This window comes from Serinus canaria, chromosome 8 (assembly GCF_022539315.1).
Source record: "Serinus canaria isolate serCan28SL12 chromosome 8, serCan2020, whole genome shotgun sequence".
NCBI lineage: Eukaryota > Metazoa > Chordata > Aves > Passeriformes > Fringillidae > Serinus > Serinus canaria.
The window spans coordinates 27460567-27481565 of NC_066322.1; the positions used below are offsets into that span (position 1 = coordinate 27460567).

General features: G+C 38.9%; 1 protein-coding gene across 1 annotated transcript in view; it reads right to left on the reverse strand.

Moving 5' to 3' along the window:
- Positions 1–20999, reverse strand: part of DNM3 (dynamin 3) — a 172855-nt gene that overhangs the window by 107969 nt on the left and 43887 nt on the right. Inside the window, exon 14 of the mRNA XM_050977156.1 lies at positions 14759–14872. Within this exon, the coding sequence (XP_050833113.1) occupies positions 14759–14872 (114 nt within the window). The remainder of the gene's footprint in view (positions 1–14758; positions 14873–20999) is intronic.

Sequence of the window (20999 nt, forward strand, 5' to 3'; positions counted from 1 at the left end):
CATAAATGTGGAATTGAGCAGAGAAAAGGTGAAATAGTAAGTATCCTAGAGCATCCAAACTGGTGAGAAGGGAGAGGACTGGGGGACAAATAATAAGGGACAGAGCGAGGAAAAAGGACTGGGAACAGGGAATACAGTGTTTAGAGACTGTGGTTTTCACCAGTCTATTATGTGTTACAGGAACCACACAACAGAGGGGCATTAGGCTGGAACATTGTCCAGAGCTGTACTAAACTAATTTATAAAAGATCAAATCACTGACTGCAATACTGAGACCAGACTGCCTGGAAAACTGTGCAGCACATAGATGTGGCTCTGGGCAGTCCTATAACCTTCACAGAGGGGTCCCAACCAAAGGGGGCTTCAGTTAGCACTGTTAAACTCCTGCTAGCCTCACAATCTTTCCATACACCATGAATAATGCTAAAAACAACACATGAGGATGATGGAACAAGTTGAAAATGAGCACCACACTTGAATAGCATGTTCTCATAACAATGGGCACAGCTACTTAAAAGCACCAATCATGCCTACATGCATTGGCCAGAAGGAACAATATTGCTTAGGGACAAATTTTCTTTTTTGTAAATTTAAAATAAAAAAAATGAGTCTGATCACAGTGGAAGACCAAGAAACAACAGGATTGCAGGACTGCATTAGGCCTTGCCCAACCATAAGTGATATTCATCAACAGAAGGGTCACAGCCTCCAGAGAAACAAAAATCAGATACTCTCGCCTCATGTGCTGCTGCTTCCTCCACCCTCACCTCTTCTGTCCCTGCTTTATCTCCTCCTTCCTTCTTTCATCCATAACCCAAGCATTCTGCACAAAAGTGAACGCAATTGAGACTGTTTGCATTTGTTCACTCTCACTGGCATTTAATTCCCTACTCACTTTGTTCAAAAGCTCAGCTCCCAAACAGACCCTGGAGGTAGTTTTGCAGGGGTTTTGTGCTCTGATTGCAATGACAGACTGCTCATACTACTGTTGCCTGTATCCTATGCCTACCTATTTTTAATCCTTTTAAATCATGATTTAGCTTATTGAGCACCAAAAAGGGTTAACCTTGCTGCTGTATGTGCAAAAAAAGCTACATCAAATCATGGCAGATGACTTTCTCTTTGAGAATTTCAAAAATAACTATGTAAAATTGCCTGCTATTATTTCAACTCATTTATCAGCTGCAGACACCCACTTACTCTTCCAGAGTTCCCTGGATCATATCTAGTGCTTTTACAAAGCAGAGATACAAAATTTACAATTCTCCAGACACTTTCCATAGTAATTTTTAATGCAAAAAATGCACACGAATGGCAGTTCAGCCACCTCACCATGTAAATGCAGTCTGGGATGTTTTACAAACAAGGAGCACACAGCTCCTGTGCTACCCACACACTTCATGACCATTTCTAAGATGTCCATCCCATTCAGTGTGAAGAATAGCCTGGCACTACACTGCTGTCTGCCAGGAGAAGAAAACAATCAAGCAGAAACACAGCTATTTTCTTTTTCATAGAGGTCCTCCAAATAAGCATTAATAAAGAAGTCTGACTTCTCAAAATCCTTAGTTTCCTCCAAGTTAAAAATCACAGAACATTGTCAGCTTGTGGAAAATAATTTAATCACGGGGCTGAGTTCATAGGCACAGCAGAATGTCAGCATGATGATAAACTTCTCATGAAAAATGAAAGTTTATCACTACCTTTGGAAGGCACTTAGTATAAACTATGGGTAACAGTTTATTATTGATACTGACTGTCTGAGTGGAACCTGCCATGCTGCAAGATGGCTGAAAGCACAGCACAGCCTTGGAAGCTGACTGGAAGCAGTTCATATCCCACTGTAGAGATGGGGAGCTATTCTGATACCAAGTTGAGACTAGACTTGAAGTATTTCAAATACTTCAAGTCTAGTCTCAACTTGGTATCAGAAGGAATGGAAATGTCAATGGCTTTTTGGGCCTATTCCTTTCCAAAGAGAAATCAAGCGGAAAAGAAGGGCTTTGGTCTAAACATTTAAGACAGATGCGTGTAAGCAGCTAAGCAGCCCTTAGGAAGGAAAGAAAAAGTGCATTAGAGGTCTGAATGGCTTTGCACTATATTAGAGGTTCTCCCCAATAAGGCTTTAGCTTCTTCCTGGGCTCCCAGAACAACCCAAACCCCCTGTTCTCCTTCATTCCTCTGAAGCTGTGCTTTTGCCAGGAAACAAAACTTAGAGGGAACAAATTTCCAGGCCGCAGTGTGGGGAGCTATTCTGGTTCTATTTAACCATCTCGGGAAAAACTCACAGACTAAAGCTGCTGCACTTGGCAGCAAGATTCCAAACTTCACTTCCCTCAGCCCTAAACCTGCTTGGTTCATTAATGTTTTGTGTTCTGTGTTATTCAGCCTACGTCCCTTTCTGCTGGTATGGAAAGAAGATCCCTGGGACGCTGTCTTTCCTTGACAACATAATTTCTTGCTCTTGGTGACACATGCAGTAATTAATCTCTGACAGTTCCTCACAGGGGAAAATCTGACTGCTCTACTGAGGGTCCCACTCACAAAAACCAGTCCTCAGTCTTTCCAAAATTGTATTCTTCTTCCACAAGGCAAGTGCCAAGTGGGAATACCATAAAAAAGCCTGTACCCACACGTGCAATGATACACAGACAAGGAGCCCTGCTGGTTTATCCATGGAGCTCTACTCTCTCCCTTATTACAGTTTCATCTTCAAAAGCCCTTGCCCACCAACTCACTCTCTCTGACACACTTGTTGCTGGCTTTAAGAAAGTGAAGCACATATCACAATAAACCTCTCCAAACCTTTACCTCTGCTAATTAAACAAGAAACCCCAGCACTGCTTGGACACATGTTAATCCCCTGAACCCAAACGGGAGAGCTGGAGGATGCACATTCTGAAACAGACACTCAGTTTGGCCTGACACCACCACAAAGCAGCCTGAAGGTCACTTTTCCTTTTTGTTGGACTCAGACTCCAATTCCAATTCCCCAGCATCCAAGTTAGTTGCATTCATGCTCCCAGAAGTGAGAGCTCTGCAACCTGCCCAGTGCACAGCTCTAAGAGCTACGGCTCTCAGAATCAGCCTGCACCTAGGAAGAACCAAATCCTGCAGAAGTTATTTAGGACATCAGAGCTCACAGAACACGTTAAGATTTACACACGTTCCTCTCCAGGAAGCTGGTGGAGATCTACTCTCGAGACACTGATATTTGTCTCAGAATTCCAGGCAGAAAAAGAACTGCTGGCACCAAATGCATCCAGTGCATATCCAGACCCAGACACAATCACCTCCAGGTTTGACTTGAGAAGAGCTAACTTGTTCTGTCAGCTGTTGTGTTAGACCATGGGCTAAGGCAAATTTAAAAAAGAAAAAAAACCACACAACAAAATCAATCTAAGTACAACACTTCGATTCAGCAGAATGAGTAACAAAGAAAAAAAATTTACCGGAGAACAAGGCTGGTTGCCTGTGGGGAGAATATCTTAAAATCTACGGTAAAGTCATAGTTGGCAAAATTCAATAGATCTGGTAAACATCAAAGATAAAATTCAGCAGAATAATTCCACCAAGCACCATTAAAAGAAAAATGGGACCAGCAGGGTTACCAGTGAAAAACAATGCCAGGCCTAATAGCACTGATCTACCAGAAGCAATTTATTATGACACCAGAAATAGCTATTTTCACAGTGGATGCTTGAAATGAAAACTTTAAAGCTTCTTTAAGTCTTGAGCTATAGCAAAGTATTCAACCAGCCAGCCAAAATAGCTGAAGGGAAATAGGAAGGCCACATGTGGAACTAATTACTCATGTAGAGGCTATGACAAAGAACATTTCTCCAGACTTTTCATGGGGGCTTCACTTTCAGGAAGTAACTCTAATTACTGTTCAAGTCTCGGCAGCCTGCATGCCGCTGACAGTTCCAAGAAAAAATGAACCTATTTGCCCTTTTCTTGGTCTGAAATGCCAAAATAGAAAAGCGCAACTAGAGTCATTAAAAAGAAAGAAAATAAGCACTGGCTTATTACACTAGCTTCCTGAGCAGAATCCTTTTTATAAATTCTGTTTTTCAGCCTTCACAAAAGAGCAAATTCTGCATCTACATTAACTCGCTCTCTGTTGGCTGCAGTGAAACTGTACATCTTGACTTTTTACAGCTTTTCCATACTGGGGCCCACTTCCTGCCCAGTTGAAGAAAAAAATCTGGCCTGAAGATGAAATGACTGCTTAACATTACACTAAAACATCTGGTACCATTTTATACACAGACCCATGTCTGAGAGCAGGCAATTCTAGCGGTCTCACCAGCGGCACAGTGCATACCCAAACCTCCCCAGGGTGACATCATCCCATATATGGACTCTCAGGCCCAGCCCTCCCCCTTTTCCTGGTCCTAAATTCATTGCCAGATCCCCAGTCTGCTGCAAATGTGCCACGTCAAGACTGGAAATCACAGCACTTCAGTGTGTTTCAGTGAGTGCTGCAGAGTGTGAGCGAGAGCCGAGCACAACCCGTGATGCAGGAAGGCAGTTTTTCCCCGAGACTAAAAGAGGATTTAAAATAAATAAATAGACGCGTCCGGAGATCCTGCTCCGTCGCCCCAGTGTTCAGACTACCTGTTCAGGACAATGCTGTTGTACAGTAGTCTGCACATTGGTTAGACTGGGCAAGGGAAAGCGGCGGCGTGGACTATTGGGGACCAAGTTGCTCTTGCCAAGGAGAAGACACTCATTGCTCCTTTCAGATCTCATATCCAGTATTTTTCTTCACAGGTTTTGCACACTAGGGAATAAGAAACGCTAAGGGACACTGTGAAAAAGGAGGACTGCAGAATAAAGCGGGGAAGACATTCTGGTAAGGCCTGCTTTGGAAGAACACCTGGCCTATGACCTGGCGAACCTAGGTGACTCCCCTCCCCCCTTCCTCCAGTCATCACTGCAAGAAAGATGGAGCTCTGATGGTGCACTAAAAGCCATGCAAGAAATGAGAGAGGTATATTGCCTAGAGGTACACTGCCTAGAGAAGTGTACAACAGTAAAGCTAAAGTCGGTCTTTCTTTTTTACTAATTTTTTTTAAATTTAAAATAAAGCTTTATTCCCCAACAAACTAAAAAGGTAAATTTAATTTTTTTTTACTTGAAGCTTTCAGTATAAATATTTAAGAAGTATAAAATTTTTTTTCTTAGGCTTGCTAGAAGTATGTATTCTGAATAGCTCCTGTTGTGATCTATGATCTGAAAATCAATTTTTTTAAAATTATTTTTGCTTAAAGTAATAAAATACTAGAAAAGAATGCATGAATAATATTTTATATTATTGTAAAATATATCACCTCTGGGAAAACTGTACTTAGTTTTTTATATGCAGTTGAAACTTCTTTGAAGTAACTTATGCTAGATGTGCTAATGAAAATTGGGAGGGAAACCATAGAAAAACTGACTACTCCATACTAAACTTCTGCCATGCAGAATACAAAATCTTTGACTGTCAGGAAAAATTACTTTTTGAAGTTCAGGATGTGATGGAAAATAAATCATTCAATAAATAAAAGGGAAGAAAGAGCTTTCCAACCCGATACCTGGCTGGATATTGCATGGGAATGATCAGGACCGATCGATTGTTGCCGCTCTCATGTGCACTTTGAATCGCTGATAATTCTTCTACCATTCAAAATGATAAGTTACTTTGTCCTGAATCCCACTGATAAAAATGGAATTTGTAAACCAATGCAGAAGTTTGCTTTGGTGAATTTCCAGCTGTCCTGGTAGGGGAAAAAAACCCTCAGGCTGAATGAAATCCCCACGGACAAAATAATACAAAAAGTCTGGGCTGCAATTTGATACCAGCCGAACTCCAGAGTCAGCTCCCCTAAAGTTAACAGTAGTAACAAACTACTGCAACCGGAAAAAATCCCACCTATATGGTGCTTATTATTGCCAGGAAAGCTTGGAATAGCTGTACTGTAAAAATAATTAGCATAAATATGCAGCCATCCGTATTACAACCAGCCAATTTTGCAGAAGGTGCGCTGTATTTTAGACAGCCTTCATGCTAGATTTTCTTTATTAAAAAAGATCTGTACATTATGCTGACCTTTTCCACTGCTCCTTTGATAATCAATAGAGGAGCTTTTGGGGAGAACTGGTCATGTAGTGTTGGTGTGACGGTGCCTGGACTGGCTGCCTTAAAGCTTACAAAGGAAGGACTAGCACTGTCATTTCCCTCTGCCTCCCAGCAAAACTTTTCTTTTGAGCAAAAAACTCTTTTTTTGATGTATATATACACTTGTAAGTTATTCAGCCTCTCTTCCTTTTCTTTTGCAGAAGATTATTTTTATGAATAACTTAGTGGGGTTTAATCCATTATCATATGAGTAGATGGAATTTTTGTTCTCATTCTGCTTTAAAGGGGAGTTCCAACACACATACAAATGTGGTTATTAAGAAAATCTGAAGCAACAGGAAGAAATTAAAGGAATGGAACTAGAGTCAAACTGGCATTAATATTTCTCAATCTTTACGTATGATTGCTGTCTTAGGCATCGCAAATCTGAAAAGTTTTATGACAGATTTTGCTTAAGCGGTAGAAAAATGTTTCCAAATTTTGTTGAGAAACTCGCTCAGTTTTGCTTTCAAGGCGAATATGATCATTTGCAAATTTTTTTTTCTCTAATGCTTACTTGCAAAGCTACTTTTTTTTTTTTTTAATTCTGATCTAGAAATTTAGGAAGGAAATACTGTTATCCAGGGAATAATAGGCTCTCCATGAAAATAGTGTTGCAGATAGCCTGTGTTAACTTTTGCTAAATAAGCAAGGACGATGGAAACATATGGAACGAGTGTTTCTCTTATCTCTAGTCCACTATTTGCATTAATCTTTATTTTTAATTACCTTTCTGGGTTTAGGAAGTGATTCCCCTCCCATACACCCATGACTCTTCAAAGTTACATTTTTAGACTGTAAGGCTGAGATCGAGGAGGCCCCCTTGGCATGGGGCTTGGAAAGGAGGCGGGGGGGGAAATGCAGAGTGCAAAGCAGCAGATATGGAAAGAAAGGCTGTATTGTTAGCAATGAATAAGGAAATATATCGACTTCAGCTCAGGAATCAAAACATTTTCAAAGTGAATTAAATGATTCTGCAGTTCTTAAAACACTGCTGGTTTAGTTGAAACAATTTCTAGTTGATCATAGTTACAGAGAAGAGATTTCAATAATTATAAAACAAGATGCTTTAAACAGGCATGTCAACAAACACAAGCAGGCTGCATATAAATATTTCAAGAGGAAAAAAAAAACCAAAATACCACCAATTATTACTTTTTGTAATGAATAAAAAAAGAAATTAGCAGGGCCCAATGCATACTAATCATAGTGAGAGTTTTCTAAAGCCAGGACAATACCAATGCTTAAGCCTGTTGTATGAACTGATACATATTACCATAAAATGCACACTGAAGCCAGTAGGAACATTTAATATAGGTGAGTGTTTCAATACAATAGACCTTCTTTCATCTTTAGGGAGTGTATTTTATTTAAGTGCACTCAAAAAAAAATTAAATAGGGAAGAGGAAGAAAATATTTCAAACCTTTTCTAACTATTCCTTTAATCTTAAAAATAAAAGGAAAAGAGAGAGAAGGGTGGGGGAAAGTCAGCTAACTTTACAGAAATAAATATAGATTAAAAAAGTATTCAAATGTGAAAAAAACTAGTTACTTTTAAAAAAACCCATGTCATTTGCCATCTTTCTGCCTTGTCATTAAGCTGCATGTTGTCTCCTGTATGACCATTGCCAGTGCTATTTTGTGCATCTGTATTTTCAGAGCATGAAGACACTGCCACCCGCCCCACGCTCCTTGCCCCCCTTCCTGTACTACCACTGTGCCTCCAGACCACCCAAGTATCATTTCTAGATGGAAAATATTATAACCAAAATAGCAAAATACCTGCATAAAAAATCCAGGCTTCTACGTAGAATGCTCATTATAATCTTTCAATCAAAATCTATTATGCAGATTGGAAAATTAAAAACCCTAAACTTTAATCTGTTGGGTCTTTTAAAAAATACATTTTAATCAAGAACATTACTTTTACTTGTAAAAGGCTTTGCTTCCTGAACTGTACTTTATTTAGGGGAAAAAAAAATCTTAATTGAAATACAATTAAGGGTCAGGTTTAAACCTACAAAAAGACAGGAAATGCCAGAGTTAAGAATGAAACTTTCCTGAATTATTCTACTGTAGTTCTGTACTGCATTTTACACAGCATTGCAGAGCAGTATCTAAAAATATCAGCCTTCCCTTAAATAAAGAGTCCAGATCACTACTGGAGGGAATACATATCTCAATTCAGTTTCCAAGGTACCAATATTTAAAGTCAGGTCCTTACCATAAGTTTCTGTAAATATAATATTGGCAATCATGAGAATTTTTTTTTGTTATGAGTATTCTAAAATATTCTCAAATCCTTTACTGACTCAGTACGTCAACCAGACACAGCACACAAAAATGTTAAGCCCTTTAAGCAAGTTAACTAAAATTTCAAGGAATTTCAGTTTTCAAATAAAAATCAAGTGGAGATATTCATCTAGTCATGTCTAGCAGCACACAGTGAATTAACTGAAGGGAAAACAAACTTGCCTCTGTCGAGATGCAAAGCTTTGTGCTGATTCTTTGATGAATTCTCCTTGTGTACAGTTATTAGAAAGACAGCACAAAGTTTCCATTTACGGCTCTCCTCCCAGCACAACCTCCCTGACAGTTGCTAACTGAAAATCTATTTTAGAAAATCCATACTTCTGCTGTTCCAATATTCTGTACTATAGGTTGTCAACAATTTTGACTGTACAATTCTTTGTTATTTCAAGAAGTATCTATAACACAGAAAGTCAGACCTAATTTTCTTCCAGATGAAAAATTTTTCATTTCTTTAGCAACTAAATGCAGGAGTTAAATCTGATTAAATCTATGAAACAATCGGTGTATTATATCTATTTTAAAAATACTTCTAATTTTCCACTTCTGTTTTTCTTCAAAATGGTGAAGCAGGCAGGAAGAAATGGCAAGTTAAAGCATACTCTTAAAATTTTGCTTTTAGCTATAAAAATTTAGGTAAGCATTTTATAAAGACAAAGTATTTAATGTATTGAAAATATTTTTTTTTCATCTCAGAATTAGTTAGCCATTTTTTGTGGTTGATTCACTTATTTAAGACATCTTATTCCACCTTGTTAGGTTCAAGGAAAATTTCATTCATATAATTGATAAACTTGTATAGTTAATTTGTATATTAAGTAAAAAGCATATTATTACTTATGGCAAAATTACTAGAGTCAGAACACCTGAATAATTACATATTGACCTATTATTAGTTTAATAAAAAACCTCAGCACTATTCCCACCTTTATTCTCTGGTAATTTATAATCAGTTTTCAGGCTGGTCTTAAAATTGTATTCTAAATGGGGTATGTTTGAGAAGGGTTTGAAAGCACAACTTTGTTGCTTACCTATGGTGGCACTAGCGAGCAACAGAGATTCAAGAACACCATTACAAACCAGAAACATTTAATCTGTAGAGAAAATTATTACAATTCTTCTTTTCCCCCTCTAAGGTTCCAATGGCTTTTATACCTTCTGAAACAATACCCCAGAAATGTTGCAAATGTCAGTGCAAAGTTGGATTACAGTCACTGTGTGTAGATACAGTGTACAGAGAAAATTCAGCAAAGCAGCACATCTTGTGATGTGAAATGATGCTGTTTGCATGCTTTTGATCTCTACTATAGTCTGTATTTGACCGAAAAAAACTTACTGAAGTTTTATGAGGTTAATTTATTTTGTTGGAAAGTACAGATTTTGAGACAAAGCAAAATTTAAATAACATGCAAACCAAAATACTAAAAGGAATATAATACATGTACAGCTATCACATATTAGCAAAATCTATCCAAAATGCAATCAGCTTTCTTTCCAGCACATTCCATAGAATGGAGTTAATGTGCAAGTTGCAGCCTCCATTTATACAGAAGGATTTTTATTTTTAACATCCCAGATTATTGTACTTATCTGCTCCTAGAAAATATGCACTGTATAAACATATCCTTTATCTTGAACTTCAGTATTTCTGTGCTTCCATGAAGAGTAAAAACATCTGGTTAAATTACTATGTGTGAGTACAATGTGCAGGCAAAACCCTGTAAGGATTGCATATAAAATAAACCACGGCTTCAGTTCTTTTTGCTTTTCCAAATGTTCAGCGTGAGCAGTCTGTTGAAATCACATCCCTGATATGTGTCAGCACAATGATAACTCATGTACCAAGCTTCTTTTCTGAATAAAATCAAGTTCTGTTCTTGTTCTGCAGCTGCCAATGTTTTAAAGTTTAATTCTGTTATGTGTGTTCCCCCAACAAACGCCCCCCAAAGTGGACTGGCACAAAGTGTTGCACAGCAGCGGCGATGGCTCCAAGGGACTGGCTGGACGGAGTTGTCATGTGTCTGCCTGTCTACACTTGCTGTGCAGAACATCCTCTCACCTGTACAGCAGGCACAGACAGGCAGTCGCATGACAACCCAGCCTGAGGGACAGCCGCCAGTGGGACCCTGCTCTGACAGCCCAGAGCATCTGCAGCACCAGCTCCAGCCAAGAGTCCTCCGGACCTCAGACGGCCGGTCAGTCACCAAGCCCAGAGTCAAAGCAGCACTGCCTGTCAAGTACAATAAAACCCACTGCTGAAATGCTTACTGTGCTTCCTATAGTACTCTTTTCCTAGTTGTTCTCAGGAGCTCACTAACAGTAAGTTGGATTTATCCGCAGCCCTGCGGCACCTCCGTACGTTCTGTCCTCCCGTCTGCTTCCCAGGCATCGCTCAATTCCGGCTGTATAAAACTCCCTGATATTCCTGCTCACCCTGGAAGCCAAGAGCAGCTTATTGTGTGGCAAGCTCATTCTGTAAACGTACACAATGTCAGACCTTAGAGGAACTTCTCCCCTTTCTACTCTCTCACCTCTTCCCTTATTTTTGTAAGTTCGCTCTCAAATCTCACATCATTTTACAACTGGCAACAAACTGTGAAATTATAATAGAAACTGCATCCATCAATGGATGTTGACAATAATACCATTTACTATAGAAACAGAATGGAAATATTTTCTTTGGAAATAAGACTACAGAAGATTTTTTTCCCCATCAATGTAAATTTCACATTTTTAGAAATTCTAATCCTAAAGTCCAGCTTGGCATCCTTTGCACAGCAATAATGCCAGTGAAATCTCTGGATGCTTTAGAAAGAATAATAAAATCACATTCTATGACCATGCACTGTAACAATGTTACACCACTTTACAAATGGCATCCATATCTTTACAGTAAAGAGGTTTTTATTCACAAGCTAGAATGACATTCCACATTCCCAAAGTCCATTTCATCCTAATGCAGAAGTGGCTAACTCACAAATTTCAGATTTGCAGGTTGACTCTCAAACGAACCTTAGTTACTGCTACTTAACAATACAGCAACAACTGAGAGCTAAAATGCTCAGATTTAATAATTTGTATGTGTAGATGTGCCCTATAATGCTTCAGCTAGGATGACATGGAATACTCTATGAAATAAATCTGTATTTGTGAGGTCACAGAATGTGCTGATCTTGCACTTGTTTACAGCAGCCTCAAGGCCAGTACACGGCACTTTCCTTGCTTGTTTTTTAAGCAGAAAAGCACAAAGTCATGGTACTGGTCACACAGCAAAGTTACAAACAGAAGCAACTGCATGCAGGATCAGAAACTAATCCATGTCAGTTCTCCCAGAACCAATACTGTAACTGCTCTAAGCACACAGCTCAAACGTCAACCTGGCATTTCCAGAACTGCAAGTCTGAAAATGCATTCATGGGCACTGAATCCCTCTCATCAGGAATAAAATCCTGGTGTATGTTTGACAAACAAAACTGTGTGAAGAAACCAATTGTTTCTTTTCTAATACTTATATCATACAGGAAAATCTGAAATATTTTGCCATAGCAACTTGTTTCTAAATACATTGAACTGTGGATTTATCACTTATAAAGCTGCACCTCACAAAGGAATTTACATCCTTCTAATGGCACTATCGAGCCACCGCAAGTGATTTTGATCTCAGAGCAAATTCCAGACTTAAAACCAGGCTCAGCTTACACTAGAGGGGGTACACAGCCCTGGAGGCCCCAGCAGGCACTGAGCTTTGCAAAGCACATTGTCAGAGCTCTCTGGTACACAGCTGCTGCAGCACTGGCTACAGGCACAGAGGGCACAAACTCCTCAGCATGGCAAGGGAGGCCAGGTGAGAGCTGACCCCTACACCTTCCCCAGCTGCCAGGGAAAGGCTCCCAGCCAGGGAAAGGCAGACTGAGCAGGGGCTGGGGGCTCTGAACGCCCCATGACCTCGCAGGGCACAGCCAGACACACAAACACAGGGATCACTTCTCACATCACCAGACTCACGTCTCACTGGGGGGAAACACCCCCACACAGCCACTCCAGCCAGCAGCTGAGGAGCCTGACTGATTTTTCAGTCTTACTGAGAAGGTCCAGTACAAGAAAAAAATAAAAAACAAAACAAAAAACACACACACACGGGGGAAAAAAAAACACACCCAAACAAACAAACAAACAAACAGAAAAAAAAGAAAAAAAAAACCCACAAAAAATCATTTTAAAAATCATAACTTTATAAACTCTTTTCTAGGACAGAATAATCAAATTATACAGCTAATCCATACTTGAGGAGCAACTTCTTTCACCAGCAGAGCATGGAATAATACTCTGCTATTATCCTATGCAATTACCTTCTTACCACTCTAAGAAATTCCTATGTGATCTCCCACGGCCTGAATTAACTACCGACATTTTCATGACTCTCAAAGCATAACTGTTTGGCAATTAAGGGACATTATCTTAAAATATGCATATGGAAATCACACAGTGGCCATTTCTTTCTGAGTACTTTCATGAGCTTCCCAGGTGACTCTTCCCAGCAGATTGTCAAAACTATTTCTTTTTAAAGTTGCACAGCTGTACCCTTAGGATTTTCAGGAATTTTTATATTTCCCACTAAACAAAAATCAGATTTAAAAAAACAATACCAAACTACCCAAAAAACTTGCCACAGCTCATCTTGGATGCACCTCCAACTGCTTGGGACAAAACACAGCAGGTGTGTTAATTTTGCCACATTGCTTGTTTTAGTTACAGTTGCCTGTACCTTACCTAAGAAAGCTGGTTCTAGTAACTACAAGGCAGATCATAAAAAACAACAGCTTCAAATTTTCAAATTCATAAAGTCACTTTTGCATTTTTTTCAAATTCTATTTTAGCAATCTGAAAGTAAATTTCCCCTCGTGACACCCCATCCCTTGGCTCATCCCCTCTGCCTGACATGCACTGGTTTTCCTGTTACACTAAATCTGAATCCCTTTAAAACTTAAGTAAAAGAGCAAGGGGCAAAATCCTCAAGATTAACCTAAACTGTCCCTCTGCCTGAAGGTGTATCCTGAAATGGCTACAGACTGGGGGGAAAAAAACTATTTCAGAGCAGCACTGTTCCCACCCCCAGCAGCATTACTGAAGGAGTTCCACATCCTGGATTTGCAGGACTCAAGAAAGCTCTGCCATAGGCACTGCAGGCCCTCTGCCCAGGGCTTCCAGAGAATTCATTGCAGTAAAATGCCATGGTAGTTTAAAGAGAATATGAATTTGCACAGTCCCCATCAAACTGTTTTGTTGGGATCAACCAGTGTTTTGATTATTACTTAGAATAGGATGAAAAAATTGAGTCATGCTTTAGAGCTCATTTAAAGCTTTCTCTTTACCTGTGCTTCTTCCATCCATTGAAAAAAAATAACTAATTTCTTACTAAAAACATTTACATTTTTTAAAGGGGGGGGGAGAAAATGACCCAAATATGAAATAATAGGGTTTTTTTAAATGTAGCCCTATTTTTCTACAAAAACCAACACAAACATTAAAAACACTCACAAAGGCTTTACCACAAATCTGATAGATGACATAAACCTGTTTTAACCTTCAAAATACTGGTGGAGTCTTGGATAAAATGTATCGTTACACACACTGTTGAAAACGTCATTAAACAGAACAGACAAGCTGCCTAACAATATATTCAAAGTGAGCAATGAGGATGTCCTTTTCTTTACTTCCATATCACTCACCTCAGATTTACTGATCACCCAAGAAGGTGCATTTTTGTCAAATTTGAAAATCCACACCAACCAGCCAGAGAACTCTGCAGATGGGCTTTTCATCCTCTCAGAACATAAGACCCGAGAACAGCTGTTTTCATTAAATCAATTGCTGTAGTTCCTTTCAGAAGTAAATTTACCCAGACAATTTATGATCAACTTGCAGTAGATGTACAAGAGCGACCAAAGCAAGGATAGGACAATAAGCAGAGTATTTCAAAACATCCTGGGATTTTTTCCTTTTTTAAAGAAATGTGTGGAAATCACAGGAAGAGAAGAAAAAAGTAAAACAAAAAAATATCCCACACCACACCCTGTGTTTGTTATCAGCATTTCAACAGAAGTCTTAGACAGTCAGCAATCTCCATGAATCAAACCAGAAATTTAAAGAACACAGCTAAAACCTTAAAACAATCTCTCCATTCAAGTTTACACAAACTGATTTAATATTTCAAGTTGATATTAGAATATTGTATTAATACTGGGGTTTTCCCCAATAGAAAAAAAGTTCTTCATTCCTTACCTCATCATCTTTATACCAGGACAAGCTCTCTGCAGTCAGGACAAACCAGTATTCCTTGGATCCTCCTTTCATGATGCCAATGTTGTTGATGGTGAGCCAGCCTTTCCGGATGACCTATGCAGAGGTGCAGTCAGGTAACAAGTTTAGTTCATTACTCACTTGACAGAGTTCTGCTGCTGCTTTCATTCTTTTAAATCAAGACTTGCTAAATGAAACACAAACAGGTGCATTTTTTCAGTCTCTGGGAAATTCAAGAAGTTTTGCAGCATTCAAAAAAATAAAGTAATGAAGTGAGTATTACATTTTCAGTCTGAAGGTTGGAGAGAGAAGCCAAACTATCAGAATGTTGTACTTACAGCAAGTGTGAGTGTGATAAGGATCAGGTAAGATTGAAGATATTTATTTGCTGTATATGAACACATTCTGAAAGCCTACACAACTTAATCTCTGACTACACTGTTCTGGTCTAATTGTTAAGGTCATCTCTAAAGGTGGATACCAGGAAAAGCACCTAAATTCTGGTAAAGTGAGTGGCTTCTGACACACACTGGGGATTTTCAGAAGTGGCTATATGGAGTGACAAAGGGGACAGGTCCTCTAAAGTTAAGTTAAAATTAAGGCAGGAAGCTGTAAGGAGAGGCATGTGAGAGCCATTTTCTTCTCATAGGATAGAAGAGAAAAAGAAAAGAGGGGAAAAAAACCTTAGGCAGCAATAAAAATCGGGGGGTAAAAAAGGTAAAGCAAAACTTTATAAAACAGATACAAGCCAAAGATGAAAGAACAGATGTGAACATACCTATAAATACTAAGACCAGGAGGCTACATCATGCACAGAGAAAGAGGGACAGCAGAAACCTAAGAGAAATGAGATAACCCCCCAGCAGAAGAGTATAACCATGAAAACTCATTTACAGGTGAGATGGAAACTCAATTTTCTTGGAACAGCCACTGTTTTCTAATGTAAATGAGAAAGCAAACATTCCTTCATATTATGCTCTGAACAAGACCACAGAACTCTCCTAATCACAGATGCAAAGAACCTCAGCTCTTCTCTTTCTCCCCACAGCAACACCCTTCACTTGCCAATGGAACCCTGAGACAAAAAAGTGCTCAGAGAAGCCCTTCAGAGCCCTCTCAACAAGCTCCACAAGCACTGACTTGTGTGATCAAACATGAGTTTCCTCTTGTATTTGAAGAAATATATGTGATCAACATTCCTCTCACAGGGCTTCACAAGACCTGTAACTCCAACACCAACAACTCACCAAAGAAGAACATGGCCCACCATCTATAGAAGTTTCAGAACCAGAATTCACTCTTATTTAGCCTGGATATTCATGCAAACTCCTAAAAAAAAAAACAGCTTTGGTTTTGTACAGGGTAAGGGACTGAATTCTATTTGATAACTAAACCAAAGAAGTTGCACCTGAAAAGCAAGAAATTGTATGGAAATGCACACAATCCAAGAATATCAGTTTCATTTCAAGGAAGATAAATGTGTTTTCCCATTTACTACCAACCAGGCCAGCAGTGTAAGAAAAGTCCAGAAGATCCAAAAACAGGCTGTAAGTATTCAGCCTGTAAGAAAAACTCTAAGAAAGCATTGATTAGGTTCTAAAGCCACAGTAAGGGATGAGAGAACAGGACATGATTCCTGTAAAGAGACTCAAGAGAATGGCACAAGCAGATTAGATAGAATAACCTGTTCCACAAAGTGGGTCAGGACTTTTAATGTTTAAGGGTTTTTGGGGGGAAACCTTAGTGGAGAGGGGCATCAGTGAGTATAAAGATACATGGAAGGCTTGCCTAAGTGCAAGTTAAGGGAAGCATTAATAAGAACTTGATTACTCATCAAATCCTCATTTTATTTTGTGATGTTTATTGAAGTAAGTTTTTAAGAGGAAACAAGCAACATGTATATTTACATGTATATATACAGCCAGTATATATACATGTAAATACAGTTGGCCTTCAGGCAGCTGCCACAGGACAAGTTGTGGAACCAAACTAATTCTATTTTTTTCTTTTTGCACTGAACTATAAAAAAATTAAAAGAAAAAAATTTGAGGAAAATCAACAAAATTAAGGTTCTGCATTCACTTGAACTTAGTTCTGCAGCAAGGAGAGCTGTATTTGTGCAGCAGACTAAATCCTTCACAGCACATGTGCATATGTTCCCATGCTGCAAAGAGGCTGGGATAGAGGATGCTGTTGAACCACATTTTCTGCAACTGAAAACACCATGTTGCTCCATGCAAAGCTCATATCCACACACAGGAAGCCCAGGCAGCCTGGCTAGCACCTGGTTTGAAGAAAAATATTTTGGAGAAACATCTCAGTGAAGGTAAAAGATTTGAACACAGATGTCAGTGAAGATAAAGAGGTGGTTTCTAGAAGCAAACCAGGCAGGAAAACCTAAGCAGCAGGTTCAAGAACCTTATGGGTGATAAGCACTTGAAAGGGAGGGGAAGGAGCACTCTCTGCTTATTCCACCCTCTCCCTCACCATTACCACAGGCTCTGTAACGGCTTAATAAGAGTCCCATTTTCTCAATTCCACAAGAAGGCATTTGTGCTAGAGGCCTCAGAACACACCAAGCCAACACTGTAAAATCTAAACTATACAAACCACTTAAGAAGCACTGAAGGTTTCAATACTTCTAAGGTAGGAATTGTGTCATGCTTCAGTCCAACACATCTCCCCACAAACGTGTAACCATCATGGGGTGTGGCCAGAAACAAGCAGACTTGCTAGGACACTCCCTGGTCACTGGTTCATAAAGGAAGGAATTTGCTAGTAGTTTCTTCAAAAATCCTGTGTGCTGAAGATTACAGGCAGCTGTCATTCCCCTACAGCCCTGCAGAAGAACGGGACACCAACCTACAGCTATATTCTGGGTGTGTGTTTTTCATGTGAAATTTCTAGACCTATTTATCTATACCCCTCTGGGAAAACAGAGTTCTGTGTTCTCTAAAATATCCTGGACTCTACAACAGGTCACAACAATGTAAAATACTAGGAAGCTGTTCCAGGGGCCACCAAGAGGGAGAAGATGAGTTTAGTGTGCTAAGCCTCATGTCCCTTTATTGAATTTTTCCATTTCCCAGGCACATTCTGTTAACTACAAAAAGCTAAACTTACAGAAGACTCAGCAACAGTGTTGGACGTAAAGGAGAGGGAGATGTTGGATCAAGGTGTAATGCAAGAAAAAGTGAGAATTAAGGAACATAGTTTCACTTTCCAGAGAAGCTGAATGACACCTTAGACTCTGGCTAAACCCTCAAGTCATATTTTAGAAGTGTTCTTCCACGGGCAATAATATGGCAAGATTTTCAAAGACACTTTGAAGTTCAGAAAACTCTGAAGGAGAGTCATTATTTTGGAGTTTTTAAAACTGGTGTGTTAGCTATGTTTTATAGCACTTCAGCTTGAAAAATCAAAGCACAGTGTTTTGTTAATTTCTTTTTCTTCTATCTAAGAGATCCATTTCACTCTTTTCTATCCTATTTCTAAATGTCATTCTGGGCAGAGCGGATGTTAGTGACATAAGTTATGAACCTCAGGAAGGTGAAAAACACGGGCACAGCCAGAAGCTACTGGAGACAATATTCTGACCAGCAGCTGGACTCCATGCACAGGATGAACAAGAGATGACACAGTTCCTTCCTTCAGGATCCTGATACCTAATCTGGGTGACTGAAAAATGAAACTCAGAGCCTCTGAATGCACACGAACAAGCCAGAAGGAAACCACTTTCTCATAGTTCAGCTGCACAAAACCCAAATCATATTTGTTGTTCTTACTCTCCACCACTTCATGGATAAACAGGAAAGCAGGATTTGACACAATAAGCATATTTTATGTGTTGCTGCATGACTTTCATTGCATTAAATCAAATAAGCCACTTGTAAAAGAAATATATTGAAAGAAATGGGACACTTGCTGATTCTCTAAAGAAGTATTTGAAGGATGACTTTAAGATAAGTGAGATACATTAAACTGGGCAGAGAGAAACAAAAGAGTGAGAATCATGAGACTGGACACTCCCACAAGAACACCAGCAGCAGTAATTGTTAATGTAACACCATTAAAGTTGTGTTGTGTAAGACCACTGAAATAATTCTGAGCACAGAACACAACTCCCAGTACCATTCCATCTTCCAAGCACTGTCATTACAACATGTGCTACTGAACAGTAAGCACATTGAGAGAATAAAAATTACAAAAACTACTCAGGGAGGCATCCTTAGAAGCTGTTGGTTCTTTGGATTCAGTCATGAAGATCCTCACACTACAGAAGCTGTAAAGTAGTAGAGAGGAAACCTACTACAGTATTTCCCTGCAATTTGCCAAATGTCCCAGCATTAACTGATCAGATCTGCTCTGATATTGAACACAACCAAGATCTTGTGACATTGCTTCCCTTCAAATCACTGCACAAGGTATTACACAACTTAAAACTTGTGACAGAGGCTGAAGTCCTGAAAATATCTGCCTTAAAGAAAAATTTAGTCTTTACTGGAGCAAAGCTCTCAGGGGTAAAAAACCTAGAATATACTTCCAAATATAGTTAAACAAAGACTGAGGCAAGTCAAACATGAAGGGATATTAAGCTAAAAAAAAATAGTTAAAGGCCATTTAGAACAGCAATACTCTTCTAGACTTGATTAAGTGAATATTCAGCAGGTCTCATGCTGCTGAATTTTGAAATATTTTTGCATGTGTTAGCTCATGGGCACCAACTCTTTCATAGAAACACTGACATTTCTTAACAGAACAGCTTTGTCACAATTTTTCATAACCACCTCACTGACCACAGCACAAGTCTCCATTTCCATCTGGTTGCTTAAAAAAATTCTACAAGCATTTTCTTCCTGGGTCATGCAAGATAATAGGATTTAAGTATATCTGAAGAAAAGAAACAGCAAAATATGCTACAAAGCAGGATTAAAAGAAAAAAAAAAAAAAAAGGAGGTTACAAGGGGAAAAGTTACTTTTAGGACTATAGTTCAAGCCAGCTCATAGGGTCTGAATACTAGTTGTGTCCAGAAGAAATTAATCAGAAAATTAATCAGATTGTTGGTGTAACACTGAAGAGAGGCAGGTCAAACAAACTCCTCAGACCTAAACCTCCACATCACATGGACAGTGCCTTGAAACTCACAGCTCACATTAAGCTCTTTCTCCACGTACAGGGCTCCTTCAAGCACAGTAGCAGATTTTGTCACAGAAGCAAAGCACAGAATCTCCTATAAATGATATATAATCCTCTATAATTTCAGTGTCTTGCATTCTCACACACACCAATTGGGCTCATGGAGCAATGACACCTTCATCTTTAAAGCTTTATCATGAAGAGGTGTTTAAAACATTGAATTTTAGTCACCAAAAGAAATCTCAGCACACAAGACACACAATAAAGAGTGGGTCAGCTTTCAGGAGCCAAGCCTTGCTAGTGTGCAGTGTCAAACCAAGCATTGCACAGAGTACTCCAAGCAAATGAGAAGACAGACTAACCTGTGGCTTAAAAAGAAACTTTGTGGAGTCAGGTCAAAGCCTCAGGCAGTAGCAAAGAAAAGACAAACAAAAAAAAGGCCAAAGATTAAGTGTGAGAGGATAAATTAGTAGTAGAGGAAAAAGGAGAAAAACATGCTAAGAGGAATTTGCATTATTGTCCAAAAATAAGGTGTTGCTGTGCTCATCTTATTTCCAAGATACATAGAAATAGTTAATAGTTATCTGCATCATTCCAGCCCAAAGCAAGCTACTAAAAAAGAAAAGCAAATCATTGCAAATGATCATCCCACTATTTTGGGAAAATTCAGTGATCTTGATCTCCCCACAGGGTGCAATTCAACTGCTGCTAAAGTCAGTGCTGCCTTTTTCCATAACTGAACATAAATTTACTTTAAAATAACAACTAATAGAATTTGATGATGGCAACAAACTGAAAAAATGTACATTTTTATCACAGATATTTCCAAAGAATACACACAATAGAAATTTATTTCGTACCCCTTACTATCACTGAACCGATAGTAACTTGTTATAAAATTAACTGCAGTTTAGACAATTAATTCTAATTAGTAATATTAAAGACATTCACATATTTATTTACTGATGAAGTGGAATGGTTAGAAAAGAGTCTGTCCGTGATATATTGATCCTCCTGGTGCTATGAAGAGAATGTTAAAAAGGCTTTAAATATTTTCATTCATAAAACTCATTTTTCTATCCAAAG